Source organism: Pantherophis guttatus, chromosome 17 (genome assembly GCF_059756535.1).
Source record: "Pantherophis guttatus breed Tessera chromosome 17, ASM5975653v1, whole genome shotgun sequence".
Lineage (NCBI taxonomy): Eukaryota > Metazoa > Chordata > Lepidosauria > Squamata > Colubridae > Pantherophis > Pantherophis guttatus.
Window position 1 is genome coordinate 10,987,501 of NC_142079.1, and position 18,450 is coordinate 11,005,950.

At 44.3% G+C, this 18,450-nt stretch overlaps 1 protein-coding gene across 9 annotated transcripts in view; it reads right to left on the reverse strand.

The window, feature by feature from the left end:
* Positions 1-18,450, reverse strand: part of NOC4L (nucleolar complex associated 4 homolog) — a 73,852-nt gene that overhangs the window by 53,184 nt on the left and 2,218 nt on the right. For 7 of the 9 annotated variants that reach the window (XR_015730272.1, XR_015730271.1, XR_015730273.1 and 4 more), the window contains exons 2-14: positions 17,401-17,521; positions 16,604-16,710; positions 14,948-15,049; positions 11,760-11,909; positions 10,023-10,122; positions 9,081-9,115; positions 8,404-8,454; positions 7,576-7,687; positions 7,224-7,284; positions 5,962-6,072; positions 3,225-3,388; positions 1,526-1,608; positions 235-348 (exon numbers count right to left, since the gene is read on the reverse strand). Coding sequence is in view for 2 of the 9 variants with exons in the window: in XM_060683835.2 (XP_060539818.2) it covers positions 235-348; positions 1,526-1,608; positions 3,225-3,388; positions 5,962-6,072; positions 7,224-7,284; positions 7,576-7,687; positions 8,404-8,454; positions 9,081-9,115; positions 10,023-10,122; positions 11,760-11,909; positions 14,948-15,049; positions 16,604-16,710; positions 17,401-17,521 (1,311 nt within the window). In the remaining 7 variants the exon portion in view is untranslated. The remainder of the gene's footprint in view (positions 1-234; positions 349-1,525; positions 1,609-3,224; positions 3,389-5,961; positions 6,073-7,223; positions 7,285-7,575; positions 7,688-8,403; positions 8,455-9,080; positions 9,116-10,022; positions 10,123-11,759; positions 11,910-14,947; positions 15,050-16,603; positions 16,711-17,400; positions 17,522-18,450) is intronic. The other 2 variants (XR_015730276.1, XM_087880277.1) reach the window with 1 other exon arrangement.

An 18,450-nucleotide genomic window follows, 5' to 3' on the forward strand; every position in this document is an offset into this window, starting at 1 on the left:
ACTGGGTTAAGGTCTGGGCTATTCCCAGGCCATTCCAGCAGTGGAATAGGATTCTCTTGAAACTCCAAAAAAAAAAAAAAAAGTGGTGTTATTAGCTATCAAATCTCAAAAAGACACTTTTCCCAAAAGGTTCCCACAATTTTGACCACTACTGTAAGTATGGGACCACTCAACTGGAGAGGGTCCCAAAGTAGGGAAAACATGTCCCCCCATGCTTTCTAGGGACATCATTACCTCAAAGGCTGTCGATTCTAGGATCTCGGACAAATCTTGTTCCATCTGAGAGAGAGGCAGGTTAATCTCTTCCGCAGCTTTGGCAACGTCAGGATGATAATGGTTCTGCAGCGTCTAAGGGTGCCCAAAAAATGAAAGATACAGTTGCCTGACATTTATTAAAGCCTTGACAAACAGCTATCATCCCCATTGGAGTCACCAAGACTCTCTCTCTCCATGCTTCTGGGATCCTTACGTTAGGAACGCAGGTGTGGTTCTGATTCGCTCTTTCCGTTCTCTTTCTTTTAAAGCATAGCAATTGAAGTATAAAGCGGGCAAGAGATGATGGATGGATGATTCCTCCAGGAGGAGGAGGAGAACTATAGGGTCCTTGGAGAGCTCCGAGGTTGGTGGTTTTCTTGCAGATGTTTCTTAACCCAACTAGGCAACTTCGTCAGTGCTAGGAAGAGTAGGGTTTTCTACTAGTGGCTTGCTGTTAGGGTTGGTGGGAGTCAGCCGGTTCGGGCGAACCATAGCGGAGATCGTGGGGCCATCCACCCTGGCTCTATGACGTGCTATTTAGGCACGTTTTCGAGGCCAGGCGCATGCACGCGGGGCGAACCGGTGGTAAGCATATTGGAAACCCACCGCTGGTGGGAGTTTTTTTGGTGGGTCAAGTGACTGCCAAGGGCACAACTGTTAGCGCTGGTGCAGATGTTGGCCACCCAACCCGTCTTCCTCCCTGCTGGAGTGATGAAACCAAAATTCCACCAAGTTGTTCTTTTTTTTTTCAAAAAAGGTTTCATTTTTATTTCTCATAAGTAAATCCACCATTTTTCATTCATTTTATCTTTTAACTTTCATTTTTCATTTTTACTTATTCAGGGCTGCTCTTTTACCATTTACCCTCCTTTTTTTGCCACAACCTTTCTTCTTCTCCTCCCTTTCTCTTCCTCCCTCTATCTCCTCCTACTTTCTTCGTTCTTCCTCTCTTTCTTTCCTACCTCCCCTTCTCTTCCCCCACTCCTCTCTTCTTCCCCCTTCTAACCTTCTCTCCTACTCCTTTCCCCTTTTTCTTCCTCTCCTTTTCCCTTTCTTCTCTCTCCCTCTCCTCTCTTCTCTTCTCCCTTCCTCTCTCTCTCTCTCTCTACTCGTTCCCCTCTCTGTTATTCCCTTTTCAGTTCAATCTAGCATGGTATTCTAGCGGCCCTAATTTTCTATTTATCTCTATTATTATAAAAAGGTACGGAAATGATGAAATAGATATAAATATAAATCAAACACCAAGTTCTTGTTAAGATGACCAACCTACCTTTATTTCCCACAAGGAGCTCTCCAGAGCCCTGCTTTCCAAGGGCTCTTTTTCATCCATCTTATAAGGATCCTCCGGCATCTCTAAAGAAGATTTTAAAAGAAAAAAGAAAAAGAATCAGCCATCCTAAGAGCCTGGTGGCACAGCAGACCAATAGCCTGTTATTATCATTCAGCTGCCTGCAATTACTGCAGGTTCGAATCTCGCCAAGGCTCAAGGTTGACTCAGCCTTCCATCCTTTCTAAGGTAGGTAAAATGAGGACCCAGATTGTGGGGGCAATAAGCTGACTTTGTATAAATATACAAAAGAATGAAGGCTATTGCTTAAGGCATTGTAAGCCACCCTGAGTCTCCGGAGAAGGGCGGCATATAAATCAAATTAAAAAAAAAAAAATCCACGACAGCTTTGTAGCTCTGCGGTGTCAGGTCTTCTCCTGGCCTTCCATGGTCACAAGAGATGGTAGATGTTTCCTCCTGCAACCCCCATTTCTAAGAAAACCCTCTTCGTGAACCCATATGGTGGGTTTACAGATGAACAGAGTTGGAAGGGACCTTGTAGGTCATCTAGTCCAACCCCCACCCCCCACCCAAGCAGGAGACCCTACACCAGTGATGGCTAACCTTTTTGCCATCGCGTGCCAAATGTGGGGGGGAGCGGGCGCGTGCATGCCCACAGCCATAATTCTATGCGCCCCACCCCCATGCATGTGTGCACGACCCACCCACCCCCGTACTTTCCCCATTTTTGGCATGTGATGGCACAGTGGGCCCAGTAGGCCCGTTTTTTGCCCTCCCCAGGCTCCAGGGCCTTTCTAGGAGCCTGGGGAGGGCGAAAACTGCCTTCCCCACCCCCCCAGACGCAACAAATGGCCTGTTTGCCAACTTCCAGTGGGCCCAAAAATCAGCTGACTGGCATGCACATGTGCACCAGAGCTGAGCTCGCGTGCCCACCGATGTGGCTCTGCATGACACCTGTGGCACGCGTGCCATGGGTTCACCATCATGGCCCTACACCATTTCTGACAAAAGTGGGGCTCAGCTGGAATAGAACGAACCCCCATTTCTAAGGAAACCCGCTTCATGAACCCATATGGTGGGTTTACAGATGAACCGAGCTGGAAGGGGCCTTGTAGGTCATCTAGTCCAACCCCCCCTGCCCCCCCCCGCAAACAGGAGACCCTACACCAAGGTTCTGCAACCTTAAACACTCAAAAGAGCCATTTGGACCCTTTTTCCCACAGAAAAGAAAACACCGGGAGCCACAAAACCCTTCCCATGCCTAACTATTTCTTGAGCGGCCACAAAACTAGCATACGTAGTTGAATTAAACATTCTGTTTTCTTCTGAAACTTTTTTCTTCTCTTGGATTTATCCATAATTGGCCTACCGGGGGTCGAAAAGCTCAATAAATTGCGTGCCACCGGGTGTCGCACACTGGCGGTTGTGACGCATATTTTGAGCGACAGGGAGCCGCAGCAGAGGGGTGAAAGAGCCACATGCAGCTCCAGAGCCGCAGGTTGCTGACCGCTGCCCTACACCATTTCTGACCAAAGTGGGGATCAGCTGGAATATAGAAAGAAAAGCATCACGAAGAAGTTGGTGTGGCCGCCTTAAATTTGCAGGTTTCAGCCTTCCTCCTCAAAGTCAAGTCAACTTCAACTGAGCGGGTGGAAAACACCACCTTTCTGAGCTCTCTCACCTGCTGAGCCGCTGGGCCTGTGGATGAGCACCAAGCAGGATGGGTGCCTCCTCAAGAGGTTACAGATGAAAGGAATGACGATCAGCAAGCCATCAGGCGGGGCGGCGAGTGCCAGGCGGGAGAGGCGTTTGGCAAAGGCTGCCACCAGATATGCTGGCAAGTGCCTGTGGGAAGCAGCAGAAGAGACCAGGAGAAGAGAATATTTGTAGCTCAATCTTTTCTTTTTATGTACACTGAGAGCATATGCACCGAAGACAAATTCCTTGTGTGTCCAATCACACTTGGCCAATAAAAAATTCAATTCAATTCAATTCAATTCTCTATTCTATTCCATCCTCTATTCTATTCTCTCCTACTATTCCATTCTCTATTCCATTCTCTCCTATTCTATTCTATTCTATTCTCTTCTCTTCCATTCCATTCCATTCTCTCCTATTCCATTCTCTCCTATTCTATTCTATTCTCTCCTGTTCTAAGGATTGAACTCTGCAGTCCTTGGTACTCTTGATTTGTTGTTTTCCTGAAGACATGGTGGTTTTCTGGCAGACATTTCATTACCAAATTAGGTAGTGTCATCAGTGCTAGAAGGGAGTAGAGTTTGCAGGGAGGAGGAGGAGGAGGAGGAGAACTAAGGAGTCTTTGGTGCTCTCTGAGCTTGGTTGTTTTCTTACAGACATTTCATGACCCAACTAGGCAGCAACATCAATGCTAGAAGGGAGTAGAGTTTGCAAAGGAGAGGAGGAGGAGGACGTTTCATGATCCAACTAAGCAACATCATCAGTATTAGAAAGGAGTGGGGTTTGCTCTGTTTATACCCCAATACAATACCCCAATCAAGGAAATACTGACGCAGGCAACCAAGCTAACAATAAACAACATCCTAATTGAGGAACCACCAAGAACCCTCCCACCACCACCGACAGGGCAAAGTATTAGTATGTAAACAGAGAACAAACCCACAGTCCTTTCTAACACTGATGATGTTACCTACTTGAGTCATGAAACGTCTACAACAAAACAGCCAAGATCAGAGAGCACCAAGGGTGAGCACAGAAGAGACAAGGACACTAAGAGAAGGATGATAGATAGATAGATATAGACAGAGGGGGGAGGGAGAGAGATAAATAAATAGATGATATAAATAGATGATAGAGATATAGATAGCTAGACGGGGGAGGGAGAAAGAGGGAGGGAGAGAGAGATATAAATAAATAATGATATAAATAGATAAATAGATGATAGATAGAGCTAGATACAGAGAGGATAGATATAGATAGATGGATGGATAGATAGATAGATATAGAGAGGGGGAGGGATGGAGAGAGAGAGGGAGAGGGAGAGGGAGGGAGAGAGATAAATAGATGATATAAATAGATAGAGATATAGATAGCTAGATGGGGGAGGGAGAAAGAGAGAGGGAGGGAGAGAGATATAAATAAATAATGATATAAATAGATAAATAGATGATAGAGCTAGATACAGAGAGGATAGATATAGATAGATGGATGGATAGATAGATAGATATAGAGAGGGGGAGGGATGGAGAGAGAGAGGGAGAGGGAGAGGGAGGGAGAGAGATAAATAGATGATATAAATAGATAGATAGAGGGGGAGGGAGGGAGGGAGAGAGGGAGGGAAAGAGATAAATAGATGATATAAATAGATAGATGATAGATAGATAGATAGATAGAATAACTTTATTGTCACTTTGAATGTACACTAATCGGCATACATTAAAATGAAATTTCGCTGCATACACCTCTCAAAGGGTCACCACACAATACTAGCATAACCTTCCTTAAAAACACCCTTCCTGTTTGGGAGAGGTCAGTCCTGAATGATAAAGGCATTCTAATCAGTCCTCATTTAGCGACTGCCTTGTTTAGCAACTGTCCACAACAGTAATGAGAAATAAAGCAATCTTATGGCCAACCCTGGCCAACGGATGACATTTGCAGGAAGGGAAGCTGAAATCTGATCGTAAACACACTCACAGTTCGACTTCACTTCGCTTCACGACCAAACTGCCTGTCCCAAATACGGTAGCTAAACAAGGACCAGAATGAGGGAAACTGACCTCATTTATTCTTTGGGGGTTTTTCCCCCCAGGGGTTGGGCTGGAGATGCATACAAGGAAACACACTCTACGCCTAGGTTAGTGATGGCTAACCTTTTTGCAGTCAAGTGCCAAAAGTGGGGGGAGCACGGGGGTGGGTGGGTCGTGTGTCCACACCCATAATTCAATGCCCCCCCTGTACCCCTGCACACAATCTGCCCCGTGCACCCCGTTTTGGGCCTAGCAGGCCTCCCTGAAGCCTTCAGAGGCTCCAGAAACAGCCTGTTTCCAGACTTCTGATAGGCCCATTTTTCACCCTCCCCAGGCTCCAGAGGCTTTCCTGGAGCCTGGGGAGGGCAAAAACGACCTCCCGCACTCCCCCAGAGGCCGAAAACGCCCTCCCAGAGACTCCACACGAGCCCTGTACTTACCTGGCAGCCAAAACGGGCTGCGTGGACACTCCTGGGAGGGGGGAGGTGGCATGGGCGGGGCCAGCTGAAAATCAGCTGGCTGGCCCGCGCATGTGCGCTGGAGCTGAGCTAGGACAACGGCTCGCGTGTCCAAAGAGATGGCTCTGCGTGCCACCTGTGGTCGCCATCACGGACCTAGGTTATTAATGGGATACTGATGGGAAATAGGAAACAAATCAGGTCTGAGGTGAAGCATCAAACCTCGACTTACGACGAAGATAGGAACAAGTCCAACAAACGGAAGAACCGGGCACGGTATTTTACGTGGAAGATAGAGGGGTCCAGAAGACTGTAGAGTTTTGTGTAGAAATCTGGATATTCCCTACAAAAAAAAAAAAAAAAAAAAAATCCCAACAACAGATTAATTTAAAGCATGTTATTTTCTGACATTCCTAACTTTCAGGATACAGGCAGTCCTCGACTTACGACCACAAATTGAGCCCAAAATTTCTGTTGCTGAGTTTTGCCCCATTTCACGACCTTTCTTGCCACGGTTGTTAAGGGAACCACTTGCAGTCGTTAAGTGAGTCAAGCGAATCGGGTTTCCCCATTGCTTGTGAGGAGGTCGCAAAAGGGGATCGCGTGACCTTGGGACACTGCCACCGTCGTAAAGTCGAGTCAGTTGCCCAGCGTCTGAATTTTGATCACGCGACCATGGAGAGGCTGTAAAGGTCACTAAGTGTGAAAACCCGTCGTTAAGTCGCTTTCTTCGGCGCCCTTGTAACTTCGAAGGGTCACTAAGTGAGCCGTTTTAAGTCGAGGACTGCCTGTAGAAGCTCAAGAGAGACCAGGTTTAAAACTCCCAACCTCCTCACAGCTTCGTTAGATACAAAAGAGAAGGTGGCTAAGCCAGCTAGATCAGGGTTTCATGTTGCAGGACCTGTTTGTTATTTAAATAACTAAGCCACGATCAAGAGGCTAGCTCTCATGATAAGGTATCGGCTGTGTCCCAGTCTAGAAAACTTTTTGAAAGACTCTGCCTAGATCCCAGCACATAACTAGCTCTGTAAGGTAGCACTGAAGAACCTAAGCCATTTCTAGGATAAGATGCTTTCCAGATGTGTGAATGTACAAAGGCAATGTTGGCTAGAGGTGGCCTAGAGGTGGAGTTCTCGCCTCACAATCAGGAGGCTGTGAGTTCGATCCTAGGTAGAGGCAGATATTTCTCTCCCTGGGCACGTTGAGAATATACATCTGCTGAATGTAACTCCGCACTGGCAACAGGAAAGGCATCCAGCCAGTAAGCAACCAGCTCCATACAGTTGCCCAGACACCACTCGCAAGGGATTACGGGGTCGTTAAAAGATGATGATGATGGATGTTGGCTAGAATTCAGAATCTCCAAATATCTGGAAGACACCTGGCCTGGACAAAGCTGGTCCTGGTATAGGAACTGTAATGTGTGAATTGGGGAACTAAAAGCCTTTGGCTGAAGAACAGGGAACTTTTTCTAGGATTTGCTAAGTCACTCACAGGTTATGTTGGAGAATCAAAACAAACAGTCCATTTAAGGCAAGAAGGCTGATGGCTCCACCTGAAAGAGATGCACAAAGCGAGGTTCAGAATAAGGGAGTCGGAAGGGACCCTGGAGGTCTTCTAGTCTTAACGCCCTGCTCAAGCAGGAAACCTAAGTAAAAAAGGGAGTTAGAGCTATTTTTCTGGAGACCCAGCAGAATCACCAAATGACGTTCGGAGCCACCAGATGTGACGCTAGTTGCCGACAGGTTCGCCCAACCCTTTCTCAAGACTGGGTCCTCTTTCCTGCTCCGTCGTTTCTTCCCTAAAGTCCAAGGTCAACCCTACGTCCCTGGGAACCACCGCTCACCAACATCATAAGCGACGGTCAAGAAATCCATCAAGAGGGTGGGCTCATTCAGGTGGGGCAAGATGGAGTCATGTAGGATGACCAGCACTTTTTTGTAGAGGCTTCCAGGTAGCTACACAGGGAAAGAGACAGAGAGAGAGATGGTGGGCCATGTTAGGTAAGAGGGATGGATGCTACCATCAACACTTTCTTTTCAAGCATGGCCTGATACAAAGGTTGAATATGCTGGGTCCTCCTTCCTTTCTTCCCGTTTTCCTTCCTTCCTTCCCGTTTTCCTTCCTTCATCTCCGCTTTTCTTCCTTCCTTCCCCTCTCCATTTTCCTTCCTTCCTCTCTCCATTTTCCTTCCTATTTTCCTTCCTTCCTCTCTCCGTTTTCATTCCTTCCTCTCTCCATTTTCATTCCTGCTTTCTTTCCTTCCTCTCCGTTTTCCTTCCTTCCCCTCTCCGTTTTTCTTCCTTTCTCTGTTTTCCTTCCTTCCTTTCCATTTTCCTTCCTTCCTCTCCGTTTTCCTTCCTTCCTTTCCCTCTCCATTTTCCTTCCTTCCTCTCCGTTTTCCTTCCTTCCCCTCTCTGTTTTCTTTCTTCCTTCCTTTCTTTCTTTCTTTCCTTCCTTTCTTTCCTTCCTTTCTTTCCTTCCTTTCTTTCCTTCCTTTCTTTCCTTCCTTCCTTCCCTCCCTCCCTCCCTCCCTCCCTCTCCCTTTCCTTCCACATTCTAATCTCTCCTGATTTAAGGTGAACTTGAGGGCAGACTTAGATGGGTGAAATTATTACCCAGGTGTGACATCAACCCCACAATCAGACCTTTGTGACAACCTCAACGCCCCTACCTTATATTTCAGGAATCCCAGCCACATCCTCTCAAAGGCCCGTCTGTGTTCCTGGAAGAAAAAAAAAAGTTATGGAGAAAGAAGCGAAGCGGCCTTCAGAATGGACCACATCCTGCAGGCTTAAATGGGAAAGCCGAGCGTGTCCATCAAAATACATCCAGGTTCTTGAGATGATTCAGGAGACTATCAACGCCATTCCTGCTTTGTTCAAAAATCTCCCCCCCCCCCCATTTCCTATCTGCTTGGTTCACACATCAGGCCCAAGCAATTGAATTCACACAACCTTGTAATGTTGGTCCTTATTTTCTGGTCTATACTGTTATATCACCCCTCCGATGACTTCGGTGGCACAGTGGTTAGAGTGCAGTACTGCAGGCTACTTCTGCTGATCACCAGCTGCCAGCAGTTTGGCAGATCGAATCTCACCAGGCTCAAGGTTGACTCAGCCTCCCATCCTTCCGAGGTGGGCAAAATGAGGACCCAGATTGTTGGGGGCAAGAGGCTGACTCTGTAAACCGCTTAGAGAGGGCTGGAAAGCATTATAAAGCAGTATATATAAGTCTAAGGGCTACTGCTATTCTCAGAAATGCAACACAAACCCAATCTCGAAATTTGCCTTAAAGCAAGGTCAACAGAAGAGCAACAATGAATAATTTCTACTCAATCAAAGGATCTACCTTTAGTTTGGACACCTTCCACTCCTCCTGATTAGCTGTCAAGAGAGAAAGAGACCCAATTAAAACAAAACAAAACAAAACAGCTGTGAGAATCAAGACAACTCTTTGAAATGTTTCCTCCCAAAGTTTTGGAATAATTTAGACTTTAATCTGCACCTCCATAACTGTCTGGTTTGGTTCTGCAACCCAACAAGACAGACACAGATTTCAGAGGATAATTAGAACTGCAGAAAAAACCATGGCTACCAACCTTCCTTCCATGGAGGACCTGTATACTGCAGGAGTCAAAAAGAGGGCTGTGAAAATATCTACAGACCCCTCGTATCCTGGACATAAATGGTTTCAACTCCTACCCTCAAAACGACGCTATAGGGCACTGCACACCAGAACAACTAGACACAAGGACAGTTTTTTCCCGAACGCCATCACTCTGCTAAACAAATAATTCCCTCAACACTGTCAAACTATTCACTAAATCCGCACTACTATTATTATTAATCTTCTCATCGTTCCTATCACCCATCTCCTCCCATTTATGACTACATGACTGTAATTTTGTTGCTGGTATCCTTACAATTTAGACTGTTTCCTAACATGATTTGATTGCTCATTTGTTCCCTATGACTATCGTTAAATGTTGTACGTTATGATTCTTGACGAATGTATCTTGTCTTTTTATGTACACCGAGAGCATATGCACCAAAGACAAATTCCTTGTGTCCAATCACACTTGGCCAATAAAGAATTCTATTCTATTCTATTCTATTCTATTCTATTCTATTCTATTCTATTCTATTCTATTCTATCATTTAAATTTAGATCATTTAGACCCGATGGATTGTTTAACCGCGTAGAAGGCCGAGTTCACACTTGGTACATCTGTCAAGATCATAATTCTGGCCAGAGACACACAGATGCAAGAAACCAGGAAATTTCACTCACCGTGTTTCACTAGAAAATTTTTTATCTCGCTTTCCTCACTTGGCATGATGATGGACGAAATGAGAGCGAAGGCATTCTTTTGGTAAATCGGAAAGGGAGCCTGTGGGAAGGAAAAAACAGATAATAAAACGGCAGACATTTTAATCGCTTTGGGGCAAGAACCAGATCTAGTGCAAGATGCCTCTAAAAGCAAACAAAATATGATGCTCTCCTATTTTGTAAAATTATTTTTATCTTGCCATTTCTGCAAGGAGCTGAGGAGTAAAACTCATCCCACCACCTCCTCCTCCTATTTTAACTTTTTCTGTTCCTTTTGTCAGGGTTCCTGACATGCCCTAATTAAATCATGAACCTCGAGCCAAGCTTCAAAAGAAATCAAATTATTTATCAAGAGCTTCATGTCGGCATGTTTCAAGTGAAGCCAACTCTGACCCCATGTAATTTATGGCCAAAACTTGACCCTGCTTTACCCCTCCTCCCCAGGGGGTGTCATCAGTCTCATTTGCCTGGGTTGTAGAGATCATTCCCCTCCGGCCGCTGTGGGTAACCCTGGGAGACAGCCTTGAGAGAGAGATGTCTGGAATGTGCTTTTGTTTTTGGCTGCCGTGCTGCTTTGCCGTTTTCCCATCCCCCCTTGCCTATGGCAACTCGAGAGCAGGCCAGGGATGCTTTGCGAGTTGACACATTTCCTTTTAAAACAGTTAAATGAAATAAATGATGACATAAAAGTGGCATAGAACTTCTCTTGAACTTCCAAAAAAAGGAAGAGGACACGTTTTCCTAACGATGGAGAAAGGGAAGGAACAGGATATTTTTTTAATATAATAATGGAGAAGTAGGAAGAAAAGAAGAGGTTTTTTTGATATGGGATATATTCTATCAATGGCTAGGCAATAGAAAGGGAAGTTAGAAAGGAGGAGATATAAAAAGAGGAAATGGTAATTTGGAGAGTTGTTAAACAAGAGGATGTTAAGTATTACTGTTATTATATTATTGTATTATTAATATTATGGCGATGAATATTAATAACTGGGAAGACATGGTAACAAGGTCAGCCAATGAATAGGCATAGCAACTAAGTCAGCCAATTGGGAGCTGAGACAGACTGGAGCCAAGGTGTGTCTTAGTCTGCAGCTTCTGATTCTGTGCAGAGAATTGAAACTGAAACCAACGTGTTAAGCTCTGAGCTGTACATTCTGTGTTTGAACACATAGGCTGATCTGAGCTGGAGAATCAACTGTTGGTATTGTAAATACTTTATGTGTTATTGTGAATATAAAGAAGTTGACGAATCCTGCTGCATCAGTTTATCTGTGTGTGCGTCTGGATTTGTTTTTTGCAACAAACTCTGACAGAGCCTTGGTAGTACAGTGGTTTAATGCACCCTGTAATTAACACAGCTGCCTGCAATTTCTGCAGGTTCGAATCTTACCAGGCTCAAGGTTGACTCAGCCTTCCATCCTTTCTAAGGTAGGTAAAATGAGGACCCAGTTTGTGGGGGCAATAAGCTGACTTTGTATAAAAATATACAAAAGTATGAAGGCTATTGCTTAATGCATTGTAAGCCGCCCTGAGTCTCCGGAGAAGGGCGGCATATAAATCAAATAAAAAAAAAAAAGAATATTACAAGAATTATGTGGACTGAGATTGTTTAAAAATAACTGTATAAATAAAACATGAAAAAAAAAAAACACCAAAAATAGCAGAGTTCCGTTCTCAGCCAAGACATCAAGGTACCTGTTTGGCTTTTGGCATCACGTTGCCCAGGTTTTCGGCCACCGCTTTCATCACAAAGAACCGGACATCGTCCTGCTCCATGTATTCCTGGAAACGCGAGATTAGGAGCGAGGAATTCTGATCGGTCTGGATTAGACCCTCCACCACTACCTGGAAAGGGAGGCAAAGAGAATTAAGAGGCAGAATCGATCACATTTGCATTATCGTCACTCCTTTCCCCGGGAGATTTAAATTCTCTCTCCCAGAGAGGAGAAACACCGCAAAAGTTTGGAGAAGGACAACAAAGAATTTGGGGAGATTTCACCCATTCAGGATCCTCAAATTTGCTAATTTTCTCAGAATGGGTGGGGGGAGAGGGAGACAGGAAGAGAGGAAGAAGAAATGGAACCGAATGCCGAATCAAGAAAAAAATCTACTACTGGTAGACCTCGACGTACGACCACAATTGAGCCCAATTTTTCTGCCGTTAAGTGAGACATTTCAATGAATTTTACCTCATTTTACTAATTATTTTTGCCACCGTCATTCAGCGAATTACCGCAGTTGTTACACTAGTAACACCGTTGTTAAACGAACCTGGCTCCCCCCTTGACTTTGCTTGTCCGTGTTGTGACCCAGGCCCACGTAGTTAATATTAAATGCAAACAGTTCCAAAAAACAAACAGATTTTATTAAAACAGCTGAGAATTAACTTATTCTCAGCATATTCTAAATGAAATGAAAGCAAAGTCCTCAAAACACCAGTCTTCAATTTATCTCTGACCTTGGGATAATTAGGCAAACTGCCAAATGCTTTTCTTGGCAACAGTTCAGCAACAGTAGAAATAACTACAGCCAAACAAGAAGCAATTCTCTCAACGGTGGTTTTCTGGCAAAGAGGCCAAGAGCCGTTGCTGGTCTTTTAAGCCTTATGGGAGGGGCCAATCGCTTGGCCTTACTCCTGAGTCGTCCTCTCTGCTTTAGCTGCTCTTGCCTTCTGGCAGCTCTTCTCATGCGTGCACTAGGAACAGGCTCCTCCTGTTCCTCTGTTCCTCTGCCTCTCTACTGTCAGCCTCTGGAGGCTCCGAAGTCCGCACATCACTCCCCGATGGCCCTGGCCCCATCTCTGCCTCCGACGTAGAGCCCTCATCCGGGCCTTCCCCAGCCTCCGGGACTGGCCCATGTTCCTCTCCAGCCTCATCGCTGTCCGACTCCGCTGCCAGCTCCGCAGGCTACTGGCGGACCACAGCAGTCCGAAGGTCGCAAAAGGGGATCACTTGACCCAGAAACACTGCAACCGTCATAAGTGTGAATCAGTTGTCAAGCATTCAAATTTTGATCACCTGACAATGGCAATGCAGCAACGGTCGTAAGTGTGAAAGATGATCGTAAGTCACTTTTTTCAGTGCTGTTGTAACTTCAAACGGTCACTAAACAAACTGGGACACTGCAACAGTCACAAATACAAATCAGATGCCAAGCATCCAAATTTTGATCATGTGACTGTGGGGATGCCACAACAGTCGTTAAGGGTGAAAAATGGTCATCGGTCACATTTTTCAGTGCCGTTGTAGCTTCACTAAACGAACTACTGTTAAGTCAAGGACTACTTGTATTATTTTGGGTTGTCGGCTCCAAGATCACCGCAGATGGCGACTCCAGCCAAGAAATTAAAAGACGCTTGCTCCTGGGGAGGAAAGCCATGGCAAATTTAGACAGCATTCTAAAAAGCAGAGACATCACCCTGCCAACAAAAGTGCATATAGTCAAGGCTATGGTTTCCCCAGTTGCAATGGATGGCTGTGAAAGTTGGACCATAAGGAAGGCCGAGCGCCAAAGAATGGAGGCCTTTGAACTCTGGTGCTGGAGAAGACTCCTGCGAGTCCCTTGGACTGCAAGGCAATCAAACCAGTCAGTCCTAGAGGAGATCAACCCTGACTGCTCTTTAGAAGGGCAGATCCTGAAGAGGAAACTCAAATTCTTTGGCCACCTAATGAGAAGGAAGGACTCCCTGGAGAAGAGCCTCATGCTGGGAAAGATTGAGGGCAAAAGAAGAAGAAGGGGACGGCAGAGAACGAGGTGGCTGGATGGAGTCACTGAAGCAGTCGGAGTGAGCTTCAATGGACTCCAGAGGATGGTAGAGGACAGGAAGGCCTGGAGGAATGTTGTCCATGGGGTCGCGATGGATCGGACAAACTTCACAACTAACAACAACATTATTCTAATTCCGACAACAGAAATCAAAGTTGAAATTTATAAACTGCTCATGAAAATAGAGATAGGTGAGGAAATAGTTGAAGATACCATGATCATCTGGGGGAAAAATTTTGGGTATCCAATACACTTAGATAAATGGCAAGAGATTTGGTGGGATAAAATGAAATTAGTAGTGTCCACAGCCTATAAAGAAAATATTTATGAGATGATATACAGGTGGCAACTGCCTCCCGATAGACTAGCTAAAATGTTTTCTGGGCAGTCGGCGGATTGTTGGAAATGCGGGTGGGAACATGGCACCTATTACCATCAGTGGTGGACGTGTCTGAAAGCAGCGAAATTTTGGGGGAAAATAAAAAAATGGCTTAATGAGATCTTAATGTTAAAAATTGATTGGCGACTAGAGACATGCCTGCTCGTTCCAAGCCGGAAAATATAAAAAGGGACTTATGGTATTTGGCACTACATATCATTACAGTGACGAGATTGACGTACGCTCAACTTTGGAAAAATCAAAATATTCCAACAGAGGAGGCTATTATAAAAAATTTTTTAGAATGTGCGAAAGCAGATATGCTAACTAAAAAATTAAAGGATAGGGAGCAAACACAAGTAGGTTTAGCTTGGGAAAATTTTTATAAATGGTTAGAAAAGAGGAAACTATAACCCACATTAGATGAGGAATGGTATCTATTGAGAAACTTATACTATATAAGATAAGTGAGGTTGGATAGACCTAATTGATGTATTAAGGTATATAAACTGTTCTGTCTTCTCCGGATTATAATATAGAGTTATAGTACCAAATATTTGTTTATTAAAGTACTACATAGAAGTATGCTCGTTTATTGTATTGTTCTTTGTGTGTCATTTTACGTTGTGTTGTCTTTTCTTTTTAACCGAAAATGTAAATAATGATTATTAAAAAAAAAAAAAGAAATCAAAGTTGAAGATAAAGCCAAAACAACTGTATCAGAATTCAGACAACTTACTTGTAAAAGCTCCCGAGGGAAGTTGAAACTCCATTCGTTCTTGACCAAAGGGTGTTTGGCTTCCAATTCAACAAATTTCATCAGGGTACAAAGAGCAGTTTCCTTCCACCAAAACGGACAGGTAAGAAAGCAGAAGAGCAAATGAGATCTTGAATATTAAGTCCATTTCCCCGTCCCCCCTGCAAAATATTCTTCAAAAATCTTGCAGCGTTTTTAACACTTTGGTGGGTAAGGAAGCTGGGAGGTGCTAAACCACTGTTGTATTGTGGTTTACAGAATAGTCCTAAGGGATGCGATGGCTTAGTGGCTAAGACGCTGAGCTTGTCGATCGAAAAGTCAGCAGCTCAGCGGTTCGAATCCCTAGTGCCGCGTAACGGGGTGAGCTCCCGTGACTTGTCCCAGCTTCTGCCAACCTAGCAGTTTGAAAGCACGTAAAAAATGCAAGTGGAAAAATAGGGACCCCCTTTGGTGGGAAGGGAACACTGTTCAGTGCGCCTTTGGCGTTTGAGTCATGCCGGCCACATGACCACGGAGACGTTTTTGGACAGCGCTGGCTCTTCGGCTTTGAAACGGAGATGAGCACTGCTCCCTAGAGTCAGGAACGACTAGCACATATGTACTAGGGGAACCTTTACCTTTAGCTAAATGCGCAAAAGATGCTATGCCGGAATCAAACAGGTCCCATTGCATTAAATGAGTGTTTTTCTAACTTGGTTATTTTAAGAGGGCCAGGAAATTCTGTGAGTTGAAGTTCACCCCTCTTAAAGTTGCCAAGTTTGAAAAACACTCATTTAACGCAGTGGGGGAATTAGTTCATTGATTGAAGATATTGATTTGGGACAAAGAGAGACAATGGCCAAATTACAGCAAAAGCCAAAATAAATTGACTTTATATACTTATGCTTCTTGGGGAAGAGAGAACCCTTTCAACACAGAGTTGGACACAGTAAAAATAAAATAAATATTTGCTAGGGCAGAAAATGTGCAGTACATGCTGAACTGCACCAGAATTTTGTGTCCTTTGGTGCTAGATAATTAGAATGTTTTTCATTTGAAGATTTGCAAAATGCTTGTCTAGATGAAAAGTGTGACTTCCCTGCAGGTAGAAAGCTAGCACGTCAAGGGGAGAACAAAAAAAAAAAAGCTTTGTTTTCCCTCACATGCTGTCTTTTCACTTTGGGGAAATGTTAAGAGAAAGCAGTTTTTTTTTAGCATGTTCGCAAAGTGGAAAGGACCAGACAGAAATGATTTACAAATCTTTTTTTAAAACTTTTGCTAGACTATTTTAAGAGACGCAGTGGCTCAGTGGCTAAGACGCTGAGTTTGTCGATCGAAAGGTCGGCAGTTCGGCGGTTCGAATCCCTAGTGCCGCATAACAGGGTGAGCTCTCGTGACTTGTCCCGGCTTCTGCCAACCTAGTGGTTCGAAAGCACGTTAAAAAATGCAAGTAGAAAAATAGGGACCACCTTTGGTGGGAACAGTGTTCTGTGCGCCTTTGGCGTTTAGTCATGCCGGCCACATGACCACGGAGACGTCTTCGGACAGTGCTGACTCTTTGGCTTTGAAACGGAGTTAGGAACAACTAGCACATATGTGCGAAGGGATTTTAGTTTGCAAGATTTCATCCTTGCAAAGCTGCCTCTTTGGCAAACTCACTTTGACCTGGAAAGCTTCGTGCCCCATCAGTTCCCCCAGACAAGCGGCACAGCTGTTGTAGCGATGTCTCATCCAAATTTTATATTTCTCTTCTGCGCTGTAATTTCCTGAAACAAAACAAGGCGTGGACCGGAGAAAGATAAAGAGAAGCTGCCCACTGCTGTGAGGTCATCAACTACCATATATATTCGGTATAAACACAGCCATAAATAAGCTGCCCCCACAAAATTGCAACTGAAATTGTTTTAATGAGTAGATTCAGGAGAGCTTTGGACCTCTTCTATCGAATCCTTTAAAAAGAAAGATGCAGATGCTTTAATGAACCCAGAAGGGCTGTGCTTAGCTGACGTCCAAAAAGCTTGTCAAATAAGATTTGAAGCATGCACAGCCTTAAAAACTATCCCAAAAGGTCTACTTAATAAAACTTCTAGAACTGCCAAAAAAAAAAAAAAAAAAAAATCCTCCATGAAGAAAAAAAAAATGATCCAGCTGCTTTAATGACCTCAGGAGGGGCTGTGTCACACCTGAATCTGAAAGCAACTTCTGCCAAATTAAATCTGAAGCATGCCCAGCTTTAAAAACTACCCCTAAAGGATTGCTGCAAAAAGGAACCCCAAAACCAGGAAGAAAATTCCATTGAAAGCAGCCGTATCTTCCTCCTAATAAACCAGGAAAGATGCTTAGCCATTGCCACATCACCCATGCTCAGGAACAGCCTAAAATTTCCCTACTCTTAGTCAAATCTGTGTCCCGTTTACCACACCCATAGCTGTCGTGTCCGCCCCCAGACCTCTTACCTTGGACAGAGTCTTCCTCAGGGGGAAGTTTACCCACAAAGAGTTCATCCCGTGTGAGTAAAGCTCCAAAGAGGCGGCTGCACGTCTGGATAGCACACACGATTATCTCCTTGTCCTCGGCCTGCGAGGCGGAAAAACCAGGATTGGGGGAAAAGGAAGAGAGGGAGTAAATCACAGGATTGAGACAGCTACGTGCAACATTCACGAAAACAAGAGGGTTGCTGTTGAAAGCAGCTGCATCTTCCTGATGAACAAGAAAGGACTTGCAGCCACTCTGCATATACTCAGGAGCAGCGAGTAACTGCCTTGCCCTTCTTGCTCGCTCAGTTCATTCTCAGCACTTTTTCTTCCTACATCAAATTCTCTTGGAAATACGAAGATGGATTCACACAGGTTATTGGAAACAGCTGCATCCTTTGGATGAACCAGAGATAAGAGAGTTCCTCCAAATTAGGGAGGGGTTCAGGAAGCAGGTCCAACCAGGATGCCTCTTTTTTTGGGGGGGGGATGCTAGGAAGTTTGCTTGAGAAGCTAGGAGGGTGTGAAATTAGGCAGCTGGCCTGACCCTCTAAAGCAGGGGACACCAACTGCTGGTCCGCAAGAAAATTTTGGAGGTCCGTAGAAAAATTATTTGCATTTTTTATATTACACTAAATACTATTTATCTTTTTAAAACATCCACATCTTGCGTAGGTATTTCCTCATTTTTCCAATTTTTAGCAAACACAATTCTAGCCATAATTTTAAATCCTGTGGACCACTAAAATTATGGCTAGAATTGTGTTTGCTAAAAATTGGAAAAATGGGGAAATACCTACGCAAGATGAAGTTATTAAGAAAATCATGGAATGGGCTGAAACGAGCAAATTGACATTTGAAATTAGAGAACAGGAAGACAAACAATATTATATGATATGGGATTTATTTTATCAATGGCTCGATAATAAAACATGGAAATGAAATATGAAACGAACGCAACAATATAATACATGAAAATAATTTTTTATGGGATGAAAACGCCATTGTTCAATAAAGGACAAATGAAAACAA